The sequence below is a fragment of the Danio rerio genome, chromosome 10, assembly GCF_052040795.2.
Source record: "Danio rerio strain M-AB ecotype USA chromosome 10, GRCz13ab, whole genome shotgun sequence".
Classification (NCBI taxonomy): Eukaryota; Metazoa; Chordata; class Actinopteri; order Cypriniformes; family Danionidae; genus Danio; species Danio rerio.
In genome coordinates this window covers 44,070,001-44,093,265 of record NC_141030.1, presented here as the reverse complement: position 1 = coordinate 44,093,265, position 23,265 = coordinate 44,070,001, and the positions used below count along the sequence as shown (strand labels likewise).

At 34.7% G+C, this 23,265-nt stretch overlaps 1 protein-coding gene across 44 annotated transcripts in view; it reads right to left on the bottom strand.

The window, feature by feature from the left end:
• The window catches only part of gramd1ba (GRAM domain containing 1Ba), a 168,734-nt gene that overhangs the window by 56,635 nt on the left and 88,834 nt on the right, over window positions 1-23,265 (bottom strand). For 14 of the 44 annotated variants that reach the window (XR_015501502.1, XR_015501503.1, XR_015501504.1 and 11 more), the window contains exon 1: window positions 16,396-16,678. The exons of 25 other annotated variants lie outside the window; for them this stretch is intronic. Coding sequence is in view for 14 of the 19 variants with exons in the window: in XM_087271325.1 (XP_087127451.1) it covers window positions 16,396-16,418 (23 nt within the window). In the remaining 5 variants the exon portion in view is untranslated. Of the gene's footprint in view, window positions 1-6,610; window positions 6,843-16,395; window positions 16,679-23,265 lie in introns of those variants that run through there. 5 more of the 44 variants (XR_015501506.1, XM_087271326.1, XM_087271333.1 and 2 more) reach the window with 1 other exon arrangement.

Sequence of the window (23,265 nt, the reverse complement as noted above, 5' to 3'; positions counted from 1 at the left end):
TTCACCATCCAAAATAAATAAAGTTATCCAACATGTGCGTCCGATAGCTCCGCCTCTTCCGCTATGTGAGCAAACCTGCGGTCATTGAGTGCGTGAAGTGTCCATCACTACACACTTTATTTTAACGGCTGAATGACATCATCATCGGGGAAATTAAAGTGCACATATTATTTTCATAGTATTCAGTGGGAACGCACTACTCACACTATTTATACTACAAAATGGCATAGAATAGTGCACAAGTATGCGATTTGGAACGCAGCTACAGTCATCCTTTCATCATCATCATCATCATCATCATCATCATCATCAAAATACCAATCTCAAGGGAATAGTTTACTTGAATTAAAAAGGATCTCTCTTTCAAGTGCTCCCAAACATTTATGAGTTTTTTTCTTCTGTTGAACCCAAAAGAATATATTTTGAAGAATGTCAAAAACCTGTAACCATTGACTTCCATAGTACAGAAAGCAAATAGTATGGAAGTCAATGGTTACAGGTTTCCATGTTTTATTCTTCTTTTATGTTTAATATAAAGAACTTATAAAGTTTAAAACAATTAACGGTTTAATACATTAAATGATGAGATAATTAAAGTTTTTGGGTGAACTATCCCTTTAAATTGTCAATTTTGCTTCGCCCCTCTCGTCCTTGTCCTCTCTTTGTGTATAGAACGCAATAATGTAAAAGACAATATTTAAACAGCTGATCTCTCAGAATCTCGACAGCTTGACAGATGCACATCTATATGCGCCGGTAATTTGATGCCACTAATTCAGCGAAGGCTTCATCTGCAGTGATTTATTCGCCGTCAGAAAGCTTCTGGAATATGTGGACGTTTGTCCTGAGTGCTGGAGTGTTGCTGCATGGGCAAAATCATAAGTGCGTTAGACTGATATGATGAACCCAGAGAGATTGCGTGGTGTTTTATGAGCGGCTGTATTTTATCTGCACTCTCTTTCCATCTCTCTCTTTCTCTCAATTCAACTTAATTTAATTAACCCTTCTGAATTATTAGCTCCTCTGTATATTTTCCCCGATTTCTGTTTAAGGAAAATAATATTTCTTATCATATAACATCATCTTATCAATATAACATTTCTAATCATAATAGTTTTAATAACTCATCTCTAATAACTGGTTTATTTTATCTTTGCCATTATGACAGCACATAATATGTGACTAGGTATTTTTCAAGACACTTCTATACAGCTTAAAGTGACATTTAAAGGTTTAACTGGGTTAATTAGTCAAGTTATTGTGTAACAGTGGTTTGTTCTGTAGACAATAAAAAATATATACATATTGCTTAATAATATTGACTTTAAATGGCTTTTAAAAAATGAAAATCTGCTTCTATTTTAGCTAAAATAAAATAAATAAGACTTTTTTCTAGAATAAAAAATATAAAAGTTTATTTATAAACTAATTTCGAGAGGATTCTGTGCTTATGAATGCTTGCGGCTGGTCCCGCATTATCCAATTTATGATTCACCAATCAGACGATTCCTAAGCCACTGTAATTACCCTAAGTTCCATATAACAAACATCTCCGTTTTGAAGAATCCCCCCTTTCACCCCTACTCCTCCTCCTTTCCTAGATGGGTGGCACGTTGGCCCAGTGGTTAGCACTGTTGCCGCACAGCAAGAACATCACTGGTTCTAGTCCGTACTAAACCAGCCAACATTTTTTGTGAAGAGTTTACACATTCTTCCTGTGCTCACGTGGGTTTCCTCCGGGTTCCCCGGTTTCCCCCCACCGTCCAAAAACATGCAACTTAAGTTAATTGACTAATCCAAATCATCACCATAGACATGCTCCTAGTAAGTAGTTATCTCTTAAGAGCGATCACTATCTGTTCATTAGCTACTACAGCAGGGGAGTTTTCGAGATCTACCTGAGCTCAAACTCCCCTCTCGCCTTGCAAACGGGAGGGAGCCCCGGGCTTGAGGATCTTGAGGATCTCAGGACAACATGCCAAACAAGCTTTATAATCAATCATCAGCAAAGTTTAAACTCTTGAAATACACTGTAAAACCCAAAAAGTTAAGCCAACTCAAACCATTTGAGGAAACCAATTGCATCATATCATTGAAGTTCAAAAACTAATCCTAATGAGTACTTTAAACTTAATCTATTTTAGTAAACAAAGTATTTGAACACAGTAAAGCCCAATAAATGAAGAGAACTCAAACCAACAGAGTGCTGTAAAACCCAATAAATTAAGTCAACTCAAATCGTTTGAGGAAACCCATTGCAACAAACCATTTGAGTTAATAAACTAATCTATATGAGTACTGTGAACTTACTCCATTTAAGTTGAAGTAATGGGGTATTTAATTAATTCATTAACTCACTTTTTAAATGAGTAGAATTTGCTTTCAGTATAATTTGAGTTAACTACACTCCTTTCATTTGATAAAGTTTGTTGGGTTTTACAGTGTAAAAATGATCATTTCTTGTATGTTCATAATTAGTCTTTATGCTAAGTTATTTTCTATTGTATTAAATTTAACAGATTTTATGTGCAGTGAAAGAAAATAGCACATTTTACTGTCATTTTCTATAGATGCAGTGGTAAAATGTGACTTTTTTCATTAATAAACAATGACATTTTAACCTAGAGCAACTTATAGTCAGGTCTGGCTTATTTTCCAAAAGATAATAAATGATTAAAATATTAAAAAGCCTAATGCAAAGAAAACAAATCTAATTTGCTACTATTTAATTATTAGTGTTTAACAATATATTGAGGACTCAAACTTGTGTAATATTATATGAGACTTGCTTAAGGCATTGTAATTGGAATTGAGTTTGAGTAAACCATAAATAAAATTAAGAAAGTTATTTTTTTGTATTGTATGTATTTAGTTTTTATAGATACTATACTCCCAAAATCATTCAGAAACACGCAGATTTGTTTTACAAAAGTTTGTGCAAAAATAGCCAAAACATGTCCACAGATTCTGTCTGGTAATAGCAATGAGACTTCATTATGAATTGTATAAGCTATAGAACTTTATAATTATTTTGGTAATTTAATTTGGTTGAAATATTTGTGTACTCTGAACACGTACAGCGGGGAAAATAAGTATTGAACATTATCGTCACCATTTTCACAGAAAACATATTTCTAATGACGCTGTTGACTTGAAATTATCACCAGATGTTGATAGCAAGCGAAGAAAATTATATATGCAAAGAAAACAAATGAAGTTATGTGTAATAAAACGAAAGGACGCAAGGAAAAATAATTGAACACATGAAGAAAGGCAGTGAAAGCCCAGACAGCAGCTGAAATCTCTTAGTAGTTATTCAGCAAGTCTCTGCCCATCCTCAGAGTAAATGAATATCAGCTGCTTCAGTTCAACATCTACATTAGCAGAAAGATGAAGAAGAAACCAGGGTGAACATTTCACCTAATAATAATCTAAAACACAACCAAGGAAACTCTTAAATGCTTTCAGAGTAAGAAAATCAAGCTATAGAATGGCCCAGCCAATCATCTGACTTGAATCCAATAGAAAATACAAAATAAAGATCAGATTTGATAGACGAAACCCACCGAACCATCATGATTTGTACACGCCCGATCAATGCATGTGACTTCATTCTCCATATTTGAGACCTCTTTAAGCTGTCATCACCAAAAAAGCCTTTATTAAATACAATTCAGTAGTTCAAGACTTTCTCCTTGTGTTATTACACGATACTAATTTTTCAGATTTTTTTTGTTTTGTTTAGTTTTATTTTTATGTTTGTATTTTGTGGCTTTTTAAATCAAAATCTGGTTAATTCCATGTTAGCAGCTCCTTTAGAAATATCATCCCCACACTGTAAAAATAAATAAATAAATAAAATAAAAAAGTTGAAATTAGCAAACTGTTAAAATTTAAGACAACAAACTTCATGACATTTTTTGAGTTGACTCAACTTTCAATCCAATTACTAAAAATGTCATACTATTATTATTAATAGTAATACATTAAAATATCTAAAAATAATAATAATAAAAAATTATATAAAACAGAAAATAAAACAATAAAACATAAAAAAATATATCCAAACAAAAAAAGAACAATTATATTAAAAATACATTTAAATAAAAAAAATATATATAAAATTAATAATGTTTAGTACATATTTTCCCCCGCTGTATTATATGAAAGACTTACTTTTTTGTTTACTGAACAAGTGGTTGTATTTGGATTTGAGTTGTAAACCCTAAATAAAAGTTAAGAAGTTATTTTATTTTTTTTTATTACATGTTGTAACGTGAAGTAAATGCTGACAACAGGGAGTGCGGATCCAAACGCAGGGTTTATTAGCAGGATGATCAGGCAAGCAACAGTCAACACACAAGCAAATAGATGTATACGGGCAATCCAGAGTTGTGGTCAATCCACAGGCAGATGGTCAAAAGGCAGGAAGCAGACAACGTAAAACAAACAAAACAAAACAATGTTCAAAAACACACAAGGCAAGAAAAACGCATCGTATTGTTCAATAATAGTTCAACAAGACTTTTCAACTTCTGTGTGTTTGTGTGCTCACTTTATAGTCCATGTAATCAGTTCATGAGCGGCTTCAGCTGTGTCTGTCTGCAATCATGGGGATCTAGGGCAGGTGTGTACGTGATGCATGACTGGATCTTGTAGTCCATTTAATGGCAGATTTGGCGGATTAATGGCGGAATGTGTTTACCAGCAATCTGCACAGGCTGGAACGCTAGTGATTATGACACGTTTTTAGATATTATACTCCTAAAATTCATTTTTTATAAAAGTCTGAGCAGTAAAAGCAAAACATGTCCATAGATTCTGTCTGCCAAATGAGAATGTTACTTTATTGTAAACCATGCAATCTATAGTATTTTATAATTATTTTTGCAATTTAATTTGGTTGACATTTTGAACATGTAAACCACAAAGCAACACTTAAAAAGTATTTTTTGTTATTTTACCTAAATTTTCACAGCTTAGGCCAATATTGCGGCAATACTGTAAACTAAATGGATAAATACCAGATTAAAAAATAACATTTGATAGCATCATCAGCCGACTCATAACTATGTTGTATAATGCACATAAACAGTAACAGTATTGTACCATATCTAAGCAGCGAGCCAGTTTTTTCATTCAAACTTATCTTTAGCAAAACCACTGTCCATCACAGAATAGCATCTGATGCCAATATGAGCTTTGCGCACACATGCTAGAAACAGGCCTAATGACAGGCCACATCTACATGAGGCGTGTGAATGCTTTTTTATACTTCTGCTTAAAAGGTTAAACCAAAAAAAACCACACACACACACACACACACAACTATACATGGTTGAATTTTTTTTTTTTAAACCACAAGATAGAGCTCTCTCATGCATGTCATAGAGAGATAAACATCTTTCTCACACTCACTGAAGGATGAAAACGCTCTTATGTGATGGAAAAAAGCTTGACAAAATGCAATGCAATGCCAACAGAAGTCACCTAATGTTAATGGGATAGAAAAACACAGCTTGGGGTTTTGTTAAAATGTTAATAAATATTACAAGTATTAGAGAGAGCTAAAATGTTGGAATAAAATAAAATATTACAAATAAAAATAAAATAAAATAAAACAAAACAATAAAATAATATGAAAATTATATCATAATAATAATAATACATACAAATATAATAATTAAATAAATAAATAAATAAAACAAATAATTTATAAAAATTAAATTAAGTAAAACATAAATAAAATAAAAACTAAAATATAAAATTTTTAATAAAATTTTTAAAATAAAAAACAATTAAAAATACATAAAATGAAATAAAATAAAATATTCAAATTAAATATATAAAATAAAGTAACACAATAAAATAATATAAAAATGTAAAAATTTTAAACTAATAAAAATTTAATTTAATAAAAGTAAAATAAAATATTACGATTTATATAAAATACATCAAATAAAATACACTTAAAAACGTATATAATAAATAAGAAAATATAAAATAAAACTAAAAATGTATAAAAAATTATAAGATTTAAAAATGTACAAAAATGTAAAAGTATAAAACATTAAAAATATATAAAAAAGTAAAAATAAAATAAAGATTTAATTAAAAATAAATAAAATAAAAATTTATAAATATTCAAATTAAATATATAAACTAAAATTAAAAAATTTAAAATATAAAAATATACAATAACAATAATAATAACAATAATACATAAAAATATTTTAAAACAATGAAAGAAAATGTTAATTAAATAAAAATATGTAAAATAAATTATAAAATATAAAAATTTAAATAAAATTCATAAAATAAAACAATAAAACATTTTAAAATATTAATAAAAATAAAATACATTTTAAAAATCAGTCCAATAAATAGGAGCATATATATATATATATATATATATATATATATATATATATATGAAGGCAAGTTATATATATATATATATATATAGAAAATAAAATAAAATTACATAAAAGTAACTAAAAATCTAATTTAAAATTAATTAATTGAAATAAAATATCTAAAATGAAACACTACATAAAACAATAAAAATAATCCAATGATAATATGAAATAAAGCTAAATCACACACAAACCTGGTGGCCATGAGGGGCTACACGAAAGCAAGCGTTGGGCAGTGCTTCATTCATTCGCTTAGCGGTGTGCAGATGGAGTGATGAGAGGAAAGAGGAAGAACAGCAAAACCAGAGCTCCAGTAATCATTTCTGAATCCAGCATCCCTGTACTTCCTGCAAAGCTGTCGATCTACATGTCGTTTTCTCTGCTGTTTACAGATTCTGTCTCCATCTCTCAGAGCCAGTGTGTGCTGTGTGAAAAACGGCTGCGGTGCGTTGCGGCGGCTGGCCTTCATTTAATATTCATGGCTTTCTTGAATGAAGCGGCTCACGTCAGCAGCCTGAACGTCAACAAGCCAGTGTGTGAGTGTGTACCCCTCCCCCTGTCCAATCACACCACTGCTCTCTCTCTCTCACTCGCTCGCTCCCTCTCTGCCCACCGCTGATGCACAAACCATCAAACCCCTCACTGCTGCTTTTTACATATTACAGCTGAACACCCAATGATGACTCTAATCAAGTGCTTTGTTAGAGAGGAATCTGCCTTTAGTTTTGCTAACCAATCAGACTTTTTTTCTGGTGGATAACTGTATAGGCTTTAGAATTTAAAATATTTTCATTAAAATATATGTGTGTATGATATTAATACTATATAAATTGAAATATCTTTGCAACAAAATTGTTTTTTATAGTTTTGCTTTTTTGTGTGTGCACCACATATACATAATAAAATGGATTTATACTGAATGTACATATATATATATATAAATATATTAGTGCTGTCAAAATTAGTGCGTTAAGGCATGCGATTAATTTGAAATATTTAACGCATAAAAAAATAAACGCAATTTATGTGGCCGACTTGTGTTTAACATGCAAAGAAATATGGATAAGACCAAGGAAGCACTTTTTGAAGGCAAGTTTCAGTATAAAACAAATAATGTCGCATTACCAGGCTCTCCAGCGTTTCCTAAAGAGTTTCATCTAATTTCGTATGTTTCATTTTTAATCTTTCGACTTTTGTTTTAATAGAATTTGGCACCTCATGGCGAACGGAAAGAAAAACCTCTGCATTTTGTGACTCGGTGGTCCTTCAAGGTAATCAAAAATCGCTGTTTACATGGTAGACTCTTAATAAGAGTATTATCTTAGTCATATTAAAATCAGAGTATTGGTGTCCATGTAAATGTATCAGTGAATGTGCCAGATGAAATCGCAAGCTGTCAAAGACAGCACATTCCTCTGCCTTTCAGTATGCGCCCTCCAATGTTTCAGTTAATTTAACGTGTTTCTCCAACTGCTTCGTGTTGATGTGTCAGAATCCTTGTGAAATACAGCCATACTTTAGAACACTTAGATTAAGCAAATTTGAACAACGTGGTCATGCGTGTTGAATCTGAAGGGGGTCGCTCCGGCTGCCCTGTCCTGCACGCATTTGATGTACCGCCTTTGATGTACAGTTTGATGCTTCTTACGTGCTTGTTGCAGCCCCAGTGGCAAAAGAATTAGGCACCGAAATTCATATGCTGATTCAGTGATCCTGCTTGTGAGAGACTGTTCTCACTCTCAGATCACATCAATCAAAAGAAAAGGTCCACATTGTCCCTTGATAATGTCAACAGACTGGACTATCTTAGCAACTGGCTGAATGTAAAGGAGGACTAAGCAAAATTGTTTCTACTTTATAATTAATGTTCTCAACTCACAGCAATACAACTTTATTAAGAGTACAACTGTTTGTCTTCAATACTTTATTATTATTATAAAGTTATTATTATGCAAAGGTATTATTATGCAATGCCTGTGTTTTGGCATTTTTTTGCAGTCCACTTAGAATCCAATATGGAAATCAATGTTTTCTTTATTGTCATTGATTGTTTTGAAATTCAAATGGCATTAACATGCCTGTGTTTTAACTTCTGTAATAAACAACTTGATGGTTTATTGTGGGTATGTTGTTTACATGAAGAAATATGTGTTACAAGTTAAACAAAAATTCTAATAAACAATTATATTTTGAATTAAAATAGTTTTTGACTTGCGTTTACATTAATTTCACATTTGAATAGCCAAAATTGCAAGTTTCAGTCTTTTAAATTTGATTACTTTTTTAAATCGATTGACAGCACTAATATATATATATATATATATATATATATATATATATAGTATGAGCAATATCACACAAGTAGCAGTGCCGGGCCCACATTGGCTAATCGGGAGGACCAGGAGTATTTCCATTGGGTAGATCCGTCTTTTGGCCACTAGGACCAGTGTCCCTAGCTGCTTGCCCTCTGAGCAGCCACACTTTTTTCATTCATTTATTTATTTGACTATAGCCTCAATCTTTTTATTCATTATTTTACCGCAGCTCCACTCTTTTTATTGATTTTATCGCAGCCCCATGAGCAGAATGCAGCCCGCAGGTTAATGATGTCCAATAAAGAAATCTATGAAGTTTTTTCATAGATTTTCATAGATACAAGTATTTCTTGTCAGATGCTGATTTTTAATCTTCACTCAGAAATACATAAACAAATTAAAATGAAGTAAACAAAATATAACCTCAAATTTCAACCATTACAGATGCGGTAAAGAAAACTGTGCGACTCCACTGTCTTCCACCCTTTAATGTTCTCATATTTATGACAAATATTTGAAGTTATAAAGCAGCTGTTTAATAATAATTAACATAATTGTTTTACATTCAGTCCACTTATATTTGAAAAAATCCAACAAGTTAACGTCAAAACACAAATGGAATGTGTGTAAACCAGGATTTTTTACACTGTAAGAGTCTGAAATCACTGTAAAAACTGCTTGGTTCCACAAAATCCCATTGCAAAATGATTAAGTTTACTTAATAGTTTTTAAAAATCACATCCCTAACAGAAACCTGCACTATTGACCTTATTCTGCGATGCAAAGTGCGCTCGTTTTTATGATACCTATGGGAGAAATGTAGGGTGGAACCGTAGAAACCACCGTAGAAATGACTAGAAATAATAAACGGTCAAACTACTCGCTCTACAAACAAGTGTGTTCATGACTATACATAAAAAGTAGAATAACACAATAACAAAATATCAGTTTGCAACATCAAGCAGCATAGCGAGCTATTTTTTTTAATGTCTAAAAATCAATGGAAGTGAATGAGAATGGAATCTCGAACCAAAAAGGTTCCAATGGCGGCTCGTACATGAAGAATAAAAAGACAGAGAGAGAGAGAGAGAGAGAGAGAGAGAGAGAGAGAGAGAGAGAGAGAGAGCTGGTCATGTGATCACATCTGCTTTAGGAAGCAAAAGTTCCATTAAACATAAAACAATTGAGTTGTTCCCAAAAAAACTCAAGTTGTTTCAGCTCATTTTAAATAACTAGTTTGAACAAGCAAAGCATATATAGTATATGCACAAAGTATTTATTTTTAAGTATATAAACAAGCCTGGAAGTAGAGATTTAATTAAATTCTAGGTTAATAACAACATCACATAAGATACTCATAACAGGTCAGAGAACTATCAGAGAACTTGAATCTAAAAAATTATGAGATAAGAGAAGGAGAAATAATGAAAATAAAAAGCGCTCATCAAAACATGAATCTGTGTGAGAGAGAGATAGAGAGCGCATCTCTGCTTAAAATAGGCCTGTAATCTGCTCAGGACACTGTAATGCACGCCAATGCCTTTCAACTGCAGCACTGCAACAAAACACCACAGACAATAAAACTAACACACAACTGAAACAAACAGCCCGAATTTACACTCCCGACATATTCAATCTTATAAATTACCCTGGAATTTGTCTTCATGCTAAAAAAGATTACAGCTAAAAGCTTTGCACCACTAATAGTGTCAACTGTGAAAAGTACATTGATTGCACATAAACATAAACCGTAAACATACCACAAGCCACAATGCTGCTATATATGTATACACACACACACACACACACACACACACACACACACACACACACACACACACACACACACACACACACACACACACACACACACACACACACATATATATATATATATATATATATATATATATATATATATATCTATATACACATACATACATACACATATATATATATATATATATATATATATATATATATATATATATATATATATATATGTATATATATATATATATATATATATATATATATATATATATATATATATATGCATATTATATATGCACAATATATATATATATATATATATATATATATATATATATATATATATATATATATATATATATATATATATATATATATATATATATATATATATATGCATATTACATGTACAAAAACCTTACAAATATACTTTGCATAATAGAAATAGAATTAAAAGAGATTTTAATTTCAGCAAATAATGTGTTTTTATTAAGATTTTCAAGTGAATAATTCTTTTGACCATTTCATTTAGGGAAACCCTTGCCATAAATAAGTTACATCTCTGAACTTTAATAATAAATAAGTATATAAAATGCCGCGCTTCCCCTCCCTTTATTTAGCCACAATGACTTCTGGGACTTCTAGAGCGAGCACTGCGCTCAAGTCTGCATCCATGCATCCTGAAAATCAAGAACACATCAGGGTTCTGTCTCGGGTCCTCTGTTCTTGCGGCCTTGGGTTTTGGAACTGAACTTTATCGGTTGATGATGACCTTACACGAGAACACAAGGATGCAAGATCGGTCAAGAATGCATATTGATCTAAATATTGTTTCTAAATGAATCTGCCGTTTTTCATGAACTGTTTCAATGAATAATAATACAGTGACTTGCTGCCACTCATTAGCGATTTACTGTCATACAGCATTTATGAACATACAATACGCCTAAAAAAATCCAATGTACAAACCAAAAACACTCTTGGGAAAGTTTTGTTTAATTTATATACCAGGAAAAAAGTCCAGGACTAAAGGTTTTGTCAATAACACATCCCCAACTGAAACCTGCACTATTGACCTTATTTTGCAATGTGGAAACGTTTTTACAATTGTTTTTGAGCTTTAGCTACCTATAGGAAAACTTACTAGGAATCATAAACGCAGGCTCATTCTGATTCTGTACCCCTATATACATTTCTGGAGCTTTTTGAGATCTCAACTTTCTCTCACAAATGCCATTTGCGTCTGCTGTTCTCGCATAAATCCACTGGAGGATCGACTGACTGACTGACTGACTTACCAATCCCCCACCCTCCCTTTCTTCACTAAACCTAACTGATAGTGCTTTCAAAAGCCCCAATTGACCAGCGCCCACCCACTACTCTAAACCTAACCAACAGTGTTTTCAAAAGCAATCCAAAAAAAAAAAACAGAAAAACCCTCAGAGCAGCCTGACTTTTACCACATTTCAGATTTTACCACATTCTCACCCTGCTATTTACCTGTTTATTTTATTTTTGGGCTTTTGTTTTTGTCTTGCCTGCTTTCTGGAACCATTCTTCCCCTTCCTCTCTGCCCCAACGTATGCGGCGAGCCACTGGGCAAACTGGTAACAGCAGAAAAGCCGTCCATACGGAGATAAACGGTCATTGAAAAGGAACAGCATCATACCAGCCATATAGTGCAGCCATATACGCTCCTCTGGCTACATAATTTTTGATCTTCAGAAATGTATATAGGGCTACATTTTCAGAATGAATTTATGTTGGTCAAACTACTACAAACAAGGGTGTTCATGACTTTACACATAACGTAGAATAATAAAATAAAGAACAATCAGTTTACAGCATCAAGCAACATAACGAGCTGTCTTTAACATCTAAAAAATAAATGCAAAAGAGACCGGAGGTCTCAAGCCTAGAAGGTTCCAATGGCGTTGCCCATTTGTATGTAAAGAATACGGCCTTTTGGCTCAAGCCTTCCGTTCTCATTCACTTCCATTGACGTTAAAAACAGCTGGTTATGCTGCTTGATGTTGCAAACTAATATTTTCCTATTATATTATTCTCCTTTTTTTTCGGATTTTTTCGGAAGTCATGAATACAATTGTTTGTAAAGCAAGTAGTTTTATTGTTTTCTCTTGTTAATTTCCAATAGCAAACTGAATAGGAAGATCTGATCGCAAAAACGAGTGCATTTCCACATTGAAAAAATATAGTAATATAGTAGGATAAATCAATATAGTTTAGTAAGATACATCAATACTGTATCCTACTAAACACATCATAAATCAGGATTATCTAACAGAATTATTCAAAGATATCTTACAAATATCAACAAAATGGCTAGAAGCGCAGCATACTGTATATGAAAAGCTTTCATGAGGGACTTTTTGTAATAATAATTGTATATCAATAAGTCTCTTGCTTTCCACTGCAGTAAACACACACACACACACACATACTGTAGATGGACCCAGTGAGATATGATGCAAGGACACACACTGCAGTGCTCATTCCACAGCGCTGGGAGAAAGATGAGTCCCACCAGAGGACACAGCAACACAGATGCAGAGACCATATAGAGAAGACATCCCACATAAACACACAGCTACTGAAATACTTAACTGTTTCTTTACACATGCAATATATTGTAATGTCATGAAAATAGCACCTAATGGCAATGTACAATATGACTATATATACTGTAAATCGTACTTATAAAATAAAGTGTATTGTTTCATATTATGCTCTATCGATAGTTTTGTGGTGTGTAAAAATACATTGTTTATGGTATTACTTTTTCAAAATTCATATGAGCACAATATTACACAACATTACATGCAGACATTACATGCATAACAGCACCGTGAGAAAGTTGCGATCTTGAAATTAGAATCTTTACATTGAGCATTTTATTCATCAATGCTTTTTTATGTTGGACCTGAATTCATTCATTTTTGAAAACTGAATTTTATATTTTCTTAATATATTTTTGCCTACATTTTTAATCAAACAATTCATAAAAAAAGGGTGAGAAAAATGACCACATGTGAATGGGTATATTTATGAGTATATACTTTAAAACGTAAAAAAATAAAAATAAATAAACAGTCCATGTGTGAACTTGTGGTCTATATAAACTGTAAAAATATCCATAAAAATATCCATAAATTAGCAGAGCTTATTATATTTGGGCCCAATGATTTGTCGGACTGTAAACGCACCAGGTTGGGCAACTTGGAGGAGTTTAGATCACCCCAGGTACGTAACCTGGATGTAACATTAGACTAGAACTAAAAATTTGATAAACATATCTCAAATGTGGTTGGCAACAGTTTCTACCAACTCCACCTTCTTTCTAAAATGAAGTCCTCTCTTCTTTCACACTCTAGAAATTGCCATACATGCGCTTATAACCTCCCGGCTGGACTATTGTAACTCTCTCTAATTTGGGCTGCCTAGGTCTCAGATTGCTCGCCTACAGTTTTTACAGATTTTTAACAAAAAGCCTGAAATTTTGAGGTCTCTCCATTGGCTACCGGTGACACAAAGAATCGAATTTAAAATCCTTTTCTTTGAGTATAAAGCCCTACATGGTCTGGGCCCATATTTTTTGTAACAACTGAGTGTTGTCTACACTCCACCCAGACACTTGCATTCTGCTGATCAGCTTTTATTAAAAATCCCAAAGACCCACCTCAAAAGTATGGCTGAGCATGCTTTTGCCATAGCAGTTCCTCGCCTCTGGAACGCCCTGCCATTAGAACTAAAAAAGGCTAAGTCGCTGCCTATTTTTAAGTCTAAATTAAAGACTCATTTATTTTCTAGGTCTTTTAAAGCATATATCCTTCCTTTCATGGGGGGGTGAGGGGTGGTAATGGGGATCAAAATGGTCTTGTTCTTAATTTTGTCAGTGTGGTCAACTGTGGTAGTATCTTTAAATTAGGCGAAACTATTTTTTACTCTTTTTTTTATTTTGTTACATTCTAACGTCATGTTGACATCTTGTGCTTCCTGGGTGTTTAAGGCCAAACAATCTCTGGGTCAATGAGTGTAAAACTTTTAATGCTTCCAAACAGTTTGCTGCAATTATAAATTGCCCATGTCTTGAGGTAGTTCATTATGATGTTGTTTACCTGCTATGTGTGATTTGATTGGACAGGAATCACAAAAAAAGTAGTGACTGCAGGTTAAAGCAAAGTAGTGGAATAAAAGTACCAATTACAGCACTAAAAATATACTCAGGGAAGAGTAAAAGTACACATTTATAAAACTACTTAGTAAATGACAATTTCTGAGGAAAACTGCTCAATTACAGTAATTTGAGTATTTGTAATTAGTTACTTTACACCACTGGTCATAATTGCTTAATCAAATTAAGTTATTAACTAACAAAAAGTGATGTTAACATAGTAACTGTAATAAATCTCAATTAATTTTTCTCTGTTGGTTTTTATCCATTAACTAACACTTATGCTGCGTTCACACCAGACGCACCAGACGCGAATAGACATCCTGTGGCGCGATACACGTGAATGGCGCGGCGCGAATGACGCGAATTGCACGGTGCGAATGGTGTGGGGCGAATTGAGCGTTTTGCGCGGTTGAAGCGGTTAACGTGTGTTTTGCGCGAATCTCTCGAGTTTGAAAATCTGAACTTCAGTGGACATTCACGCCGTGTTAACCAATCAGAAGCTTGCTCTTTTGCTCAATTGGCAAGAGCAATTGTCCCGGGGGAAATCCTCCAGTCGACACCGACAACAAGTCATCAAACTGGGCTTAGCTCAGTCAGAAGCACCGCTGAAAGCCTCCGTGATCCAGGTTCAGTTTCTGGAAGAGTTTATGAGCTCACACAGCTGGATGCACCTCTGAAAGCATGTAGTGGACTCAGACACGGTCCTAAACGTATCGACACTGTTTTTCAGCCTTCATAAAGTACATAAACACTGTTATTTTCTTCATAAAATCCCTGTTAGCCATTTAGCAATGAAGCTACAGTCACCGGGCAGACAGAAGCCCTGTCCATCTTGCGAATGAAGCGGGGTTTGACGTGTGAATAAAGCGAGTAAACTCAAATGTTCACGCGGCTATTTATGCGCGAATAGCACGATTTATCCGCGCGTTCCGCGTCTGGTGTGAACACAGCATTAGATTATTATAAGTGATAATGTACTTTATAATCATTTTGCCATTTCACTTGGTTGAAACATTTGCTTATAAGCATGAATACAATATGTAATAAACAATATGTTTTATTTTTTTGGTTATTACACCTGTTAAAGAAACCTTTTTTTCTTTTTTTTGCAGCTTAGGTCAATATCACGATAACACCGTACACCATGGTTCAGGCAAATAATCTCAACAAGAAATTCTGATACCATCCTAAGCTTCATTTGTAATAAATCCCAGCATTTTCATCACAAAATCGTTCTGAGCAAACACCAACATTATTTCTTGCCGAAACACAGTGTTTTAGTAATAAAAATGAGTTTTGACTTTAACATCAACACCAAACTCTCTAAAGGACTGAAAACTGCACTGTCACTCTTCCTCCAAACTCTAATCTGCATAAGTCCTGAACTCAGCGCACCTGAAATAAGCCTCCAATTTCCAACAGGGTGAATCATTCTGCATTTAGGAGGACAGCGTTATGTAAGCATTAAAAGTTGAACGTTTTACCATCAACAATCTCGGCTACAGTTTGAGCAAATCACGATTTCAACCATCAGACCAACCACAGAATTTGGATTGATGTAAACAAGTGGACGCTAACACGTCACTGCAGAGCACAATGCAGGTGTTTAGGATGAGGACAGGAATGCCAAAGCTCTTCCCTGCGACACAATAGGAATAAAAACAGGCCTATGGCAGGATCAGAGTGTCCACCTTACCAGGCGAGCTTGAAGCCTTTCATTAGTGCAGTACAGGCTGTCCTGATCCCACAGTGTCATCTTCCCATTTCACGGGCCGCCTTTCCCAAGGCATCCCGAGCGGGATCTTTAATCCGGGTCGGTTCTGGTGATCCCCAAATGCTGGCGATCAGCCTGACTCAGAAAGCCTCATTGTGCATGAATGTGCCGGTGAGCCATACTTTCACATCCAGTGTGTGTGTAGCGCTCATGTGCACCTCTTTGAAATGCAGTAGCTTCTCTCACTCCCTCTCTCTCTCTTTGCAGATGAGAGCTTCTCTCATCCCAATCTGCCGCTCACTGAGCATGCTCAGACATTTAAACCACTCCCCCTGCTTCCTTTCTGACTCAAAGAGATTCCTGTCGGCTCTCCTCTAACTGTGTGTGTGCGCATATTTATGAAATATCAGGACATAAATGCATAAAATGCCATGGGTATGACAGATATCACAAGAAGATAGTGAAATATGAGGACATTGCCTGCGTCCCCATTTTTAAAAAGGCTTATAGATTGTTTCAGAAAGTAAAACTGCATAAGGGCAAGGGTTAGGTGTAGGTTTGGGATGTGGTAATAGAAAATACAGTTTATACTGTATAAAAAACAAGGGAAAAGTATGGAATGTCCCCACAATTCACAAAAGCTGTTTGTATGTGTGGGACTACGGCTGTCGACAGCTGGTCTTCTAATCCCTTAATACAGATGAACGGTAAACACTGCGAATGGATGAGAGAAATTTATTGTTTAGGGTCTTGTTCTATTTCAGTTCGAGCTGCTGTACACCACCACCACATACAGACACACACATGTTGGCATTGGTGGTTTACAGGTAATCTCCATCGCTCTCATGTATTTTAGACACTTCTTATATGGTTTTAACCCTAAACCTTACCCTCACAGGAAAGCTGTGGCAATTTTGAATGTCAAAAAAGCCCCATAAAGTATGATTATTAAGCCTTTTCATTTACAAGGACATCAGACATGTCCTCATAATCCATCATAATAGAGTACAAGTCGGTCATATCCATGTCATTATGAAAAAACCTGTCCTTGTAAACCACCAAAACCAGTACACACACACACACACACACAGCTGATATGACAGCATATATTTAATAGTGGTGAGCGGTTATTGGCATTAACGTTAAACTTTTATTGCGTGATAAAAAAATATCCATTCTTAAAGTTGGGTTGGGAGCTGGGTCTATTCTACGCAAGCTATGTTGACTTTCGCCTTGATATTTTAGCGTGGATGTATACCTGACCAGTGAGTCGTCTGACAAAAACGTGCCCTTCTGAAACAAATCAGCAGGATGCCCTTCTGGATATTTCACTTACTTCGAAGACATTACTGACTATGCTTACATGGACATCTGTAGTCTAGCTATTTGCTTTAATAGAGAATAATATAATTAAGGTGTTTATGTGACGTGCTTTCATTTAAGAGTTTCCTGTAATTTTGGCTGACTTTAACTGCAGTTTCACTTTAACACATAAACATTTCATACATGCTCCCGTGACAAACTGGGGTATTAGACGCAAATAAGGAGTAAGAACTGGTGAGAGTGTTATAGAATTTAATAATGCACGCCAAATGGAAAGAAAAAACTCTGATGTGTGTGTGTGTGCGCGGCCCTTTACTGACAGCCGCATGTGTGGATCTTGTCGGAAAATATGGCGAAAAGTCCTACATGACGGTAATAGTTTGATTGCGGTGTTTACTTCAATAATGCACTAACATCTGCATACTCCATATGTCTTAATTCCATTTCTGTTTAGTTCAGTTATGACTTTAGTCTGATTAAGATCATCAAAAATCACTGTTTGGAGCTTATGTAGGCCTACAGTTCACAATTCACAAGCACACCTTATTGAACATAATTTATTTTCATCATAGTAGAACAGTTTCTCAAGCAGTTTGTGATGCATTTTGGAAACAGGAGATAAGCCCCTGGTTTAATGAGCCACCTGGCTTGAGAAACCCGTTCTCAAAGACTTACTTTTAGTCATTATTTGGGTAGCACACATATTCTGAATGCCTTCGGCAGAATTCAAATAGGCCATTTTAATCTAGATTCATCTAGATTCATTTCAAGATTACAGTGAGATTAATCTAGATTACTAAAATAAATCTATGCCCACCTATAATATTTAATTAGATGTGCAGATTCTGATCTCATGTACACACAGGTCATTGAAACATCCACAAGCTGTGTGATCTTAAAAAGCGCTCTGAGAAAAAAAAAAAATAGGATGCATAACTCAATAAGACAGTAAGCTTAACCCTGTTAGACCACGCGCCGCGTCGCAGAGTGTATTTTTCAGTCCAAAAGTGGATTCGGACACTCTTAATTCTTTTCCGCCCTGCGCTTTAGACTTTGTGCCTAGTTAAATTAGAGCCCTTGATGTTAAATTATATTGGTGGATCCAAATATGAAATTTAATCGTAAGCTGGGCAAATGCTACATGCTATACATAAACCATAGACATACTGTATTTCCTGAAATAACATCTTTCAACATCAGCAAATGCCTTTTTAGGGATTAGTTTAGATTTTTGTATCATGACTTACAATTTTCTTCTCATTTTGAAAGGCGCTGATTTAACAATTTCTGCTATTTTTTCTCAATTATGTTTGCATTTGAACAACAGCGTCAATGTGACTGGATGTTTATTTTACTGAGATGACGTGTTACTTAAACTGGCGTAGAAAAAAAAAAAGATATGCATATACACACTGATGCAATGCGACAACTACCAATGGAAGTGCCGACAGTAAGTGCAGGCAATATATGACTGTCATCGAGTAATGGCCAAGAAGACAGTGACCTTCAGAGATTTAATCAGTCAGTGTGTCACATCTACAACATATCATTTTCCACTGGTTATGCAACTGTTTTTCATTAAAAAAGGCCTGTATAAAATGTAATTGAGGACTGGTGCTCTGGGACACATCTGAGAATGAGAAAGACAGTTTTAAAGGGACTAAAATGAGGACACCTATAAAAAAGACTACTATTTTAGTACTTCATAAATGACCATACACATTTACATCAGGGTTTACAAACACGAATGGTCACACTTTACAATAAGGTTTCATTTGTAAACGTTAGTTACTGTAGCATGAAATAATAATAATAATCAATGCAGCATTTCTTTACCATAGCTCAACATTTACTATTATATTATTAAAATACAAATTCGAGTTTGTTAAGAAAGGGATAAGCAATGGTGGCAGTGCGTTAATGGATTTTACATGCACAATAACCTCCAGATGCACAAATTTAAACATTGTGAATGGTAGGACAACATTATTCTTTATACATTTTTTCACCTCAATACAAAACGTAACACTCCTGATCTTTTCTCAAGCAACAGGAGACAACTACACCACAGAGAAAGGAAGGCTCCAGCAACTGCCTGCACGTTTCAATGGATTGAACACCCTCAAGCCAGAATCAAGAATTTGGTAACACTTTATTTTGATGGTCCATTTGAGTATTAGTAGACTGTCTGCTTAATACCTGCTGATATGCTCCTTCAACAGACATTAAACTGACTATAAGAAACTTTGCAAGTACATGTCAACTTAAACTAACCCTAACCCCAACCTAACAGTCTACTTGTAATCTAATGAGATTTAGTTGGTATGTAGATGCAATGTAACTTAAATTATGCAGATTATTTATAAGGATAGTGCCTATTTTAAACATTTAGATTTTTGGAGATCAGTCACTATCAGCCTGTCATACTCAGCAGAGCAAAGATGGTTGATGCTACGCCACAAGACTGCATATATGCCCTTAGAGGAGAAAAACTCAGCATAATTTCAAACTACAGCTGATCAAATCATTATAAAACAGGTAAGTGACATTCTAAGTCGATCTCTCTCTTTTATATGTTGTAGTGCTGTATTTATACCATAGTAATCTGCTAGTGTTTGCTTTGCTTTGGCTTTTTCGGGGTTATTTATAGTGATCTTCCAATTGCAACAGAGAAATACTGGGAAATCTCTGTAGACTGATGGCATTTCATGTCGATCAGCTTTATAATTTTAAAATGTGAGCAAAATCACCTCTTCACTTTGTCTTCACTTGTCTTCACTTTAGACATTGCGGTAGAGAATCATTCAAATACTAGCTCTAAAGTGACGTGTTTTTAAGCAATGGTTTCAACCGTTCTGACTTCAGTTGCAGATGTGTTTGAAGGTCAGAAGAAAGGAGTTTTCTCATATAAAAGGGTTTTTGAGACCATCTGTGTTTGATTTTATTTTTATACAAACGATTATGCCGTGAAACTGTTGTATAAACGCAATATCACACTCCTGCAGTCTCGTGCAAACGCATGCCTCCCTCTCTCTTTCCATCCATCCATCCATCCATCCATCCATCCATCCATCCATCCATCCATCCATCCATCCATCCATCCATCCATCCATCTATCTATCTATCTATCTATCTATCTATCTATCTATCTATCTATCTATCTATCTATCTATCTATCTATCTATCTATCTATCTATCTATCTATCTATCTATCTATTAAGCATTTAATAGTACTTATAGAGTTTGCATGTTAAATAAGGAGTAAGGACTGGTGAGAGTGTTATGGAATTTAATAATGCACATCAAATGAAAAGAAAAAAACTTCTGCATTTCGCAATGTTTGTGTGTGTGTGTGTGTGTATGCGGTCCTTTACTGGCAGCCGCCTATAAATCTTGTCAGAAAATATATGAAAAGTCCTACATGACGGCGTTTACTTATCACAGTGTTTACTTCAAAAATCGCTGTTTGGAGCTTATGTAGGCCTACAGTTCACAATTTGTGTTTAACTGAATATACTGTTAGTAAACACAAGTACATTTTATTGAACATCATTTATTTTCATCACCAATTATCATAGTAGAACAGTTTCTCAAGCAGTTTGTGATGCATCTTGTAAACAGGAGATAAGCCCCTGGACTAATGCGCCACCTGGCTTGAGAAATCCACCCTTAAAGACGTATTATTTGGGTAGCACATATATTCTGTATGCCTTCAGCAGGATTCATTCATTCATTCATTTTCTTGTCGGCTTAGTCCCTTTATTAATCCAGGGCCGCCACAGCAGAATGAACCGCCAACTCATCCAGCACATTTTTTACGCAGCGGATGCCCTTCCAGCCGCAACCCATCTCTGGGAAACATCCACACACACATTCACACACACACTCATACACTACGGACAATTTAGCCTACCCAATTCACCTGTACCGCATGTCTTTGGACTGTGGGGGAAACCGGAGAACATGCAAACTCCACACAGAAACGCCAACTGAGCCGATCAGTTCAGGGGATCGAACCAGCGACCCAGCAACCTTCTTGCTGTGAGGCGACAGTACTACCTACTGTGCCACTGCGTCGCCTTGGCAGGATTTAAATGAACCATTTAATCTAGATTAATCTAAATTATTTTAAAGATTAAAACATTTTATCTATGACCACCTATAATATATATATTATTATTATTTTTATTATCATTTTTTACGTTACCCATTTTATCACACAAGTTAAAATCATTAATAAATAACCAATAAATGTTCCAAAAATGTATACACAGACCAGCCAAATGTATACACAGACCAGTCTGTGTAAGTGCACTGGCCAATCAGAGTGTGTGCATGCTACTGTGGTGCTGAATGGACAGCTCCATCACAGGCTCTGAATGTGAACACAACACACAGTGCTAAAATAATGTCTAAATACTTACAACTCTATCAAAATAAAATAAATGTTATCTAGATTAACTAAAAGGCCTCAAGTTTAGAATTTTTCGATTAAATTAAAAATGATGTTAAAAATGTTTAATTTAATTTTAATGTAAAACGGGCACTTATGTTGCACCTTGGGATCAAAAATAGTACAAAATACTATCAGTTCTTTTATAAATTCATCATATTTTGGTACTTTTATTACGTTTGTCAAGAGCAAAGACCATGTAAAAGGAGTTAAAATGATTGAGAAGTAATAATAATAGTAATAAGTAATAAGTAATAAGTGTTTTAAATCTTTGCTGTTTTGAATGTATTTTGAAACAATAGCAGAGAATAGTAATACAATAGAAAAGGCACATGATTTCACAACATAGGTCAGCAATAATGTGAAATATCAGCACTGCACATGTAATGGGGTTGCGTCATCATATTCCTGTGCCCTTGCTGTGTCTCTGGGGGTCTGAGTGGAGAACAGCAGATGAGGAGAACCCGGGGTGTATTTGTGCTATGTTTAAAGACGCGTCCCGACAGCCTCTGAGAGCTGCCATATGAGCCGCCCCCTCGGCATCACTGAGCTCACTGACACGGACAGGAGACAGCCAATCAGAGCAGAGCACCAGGAGTCAGGTGATGAGGTGACTGTCAGGCTGCGTTAGAGAGCGCACTGGAGAAGTGAAGTGAGGCAGCTAATCCCTACAAACACACACACACACACACACACACACACACACACTGAATAACCCTGCGCACAATCCTGACTCGCAAAAAAAGCACAGTATTATTATCATACCACTGAAAATCCCTCAGAGGGATCAGGAGATACTACTCACAACTATTTACCAAAATCCAGACTGCATAGAGGGAATGCCTTAATTCAGCTTTATTTGTATAGCGCTTTTACAATGTAGATTGTGTCAAAGCAGCTTCACATAAATGGTCATAGTAACTGAAACAGTGTAGTTCAGTTTTTTAGTGTTTAAGTTCAGTTCAGTTCAGTTTAGCTCAGTTCAGTGTGATTTAATCATTACTGAGAGTTCAAACACTGAAGAGCAAATTCTTTTTACAGTTCAATAACATTTCACAACTTGTACAGTAATTTTA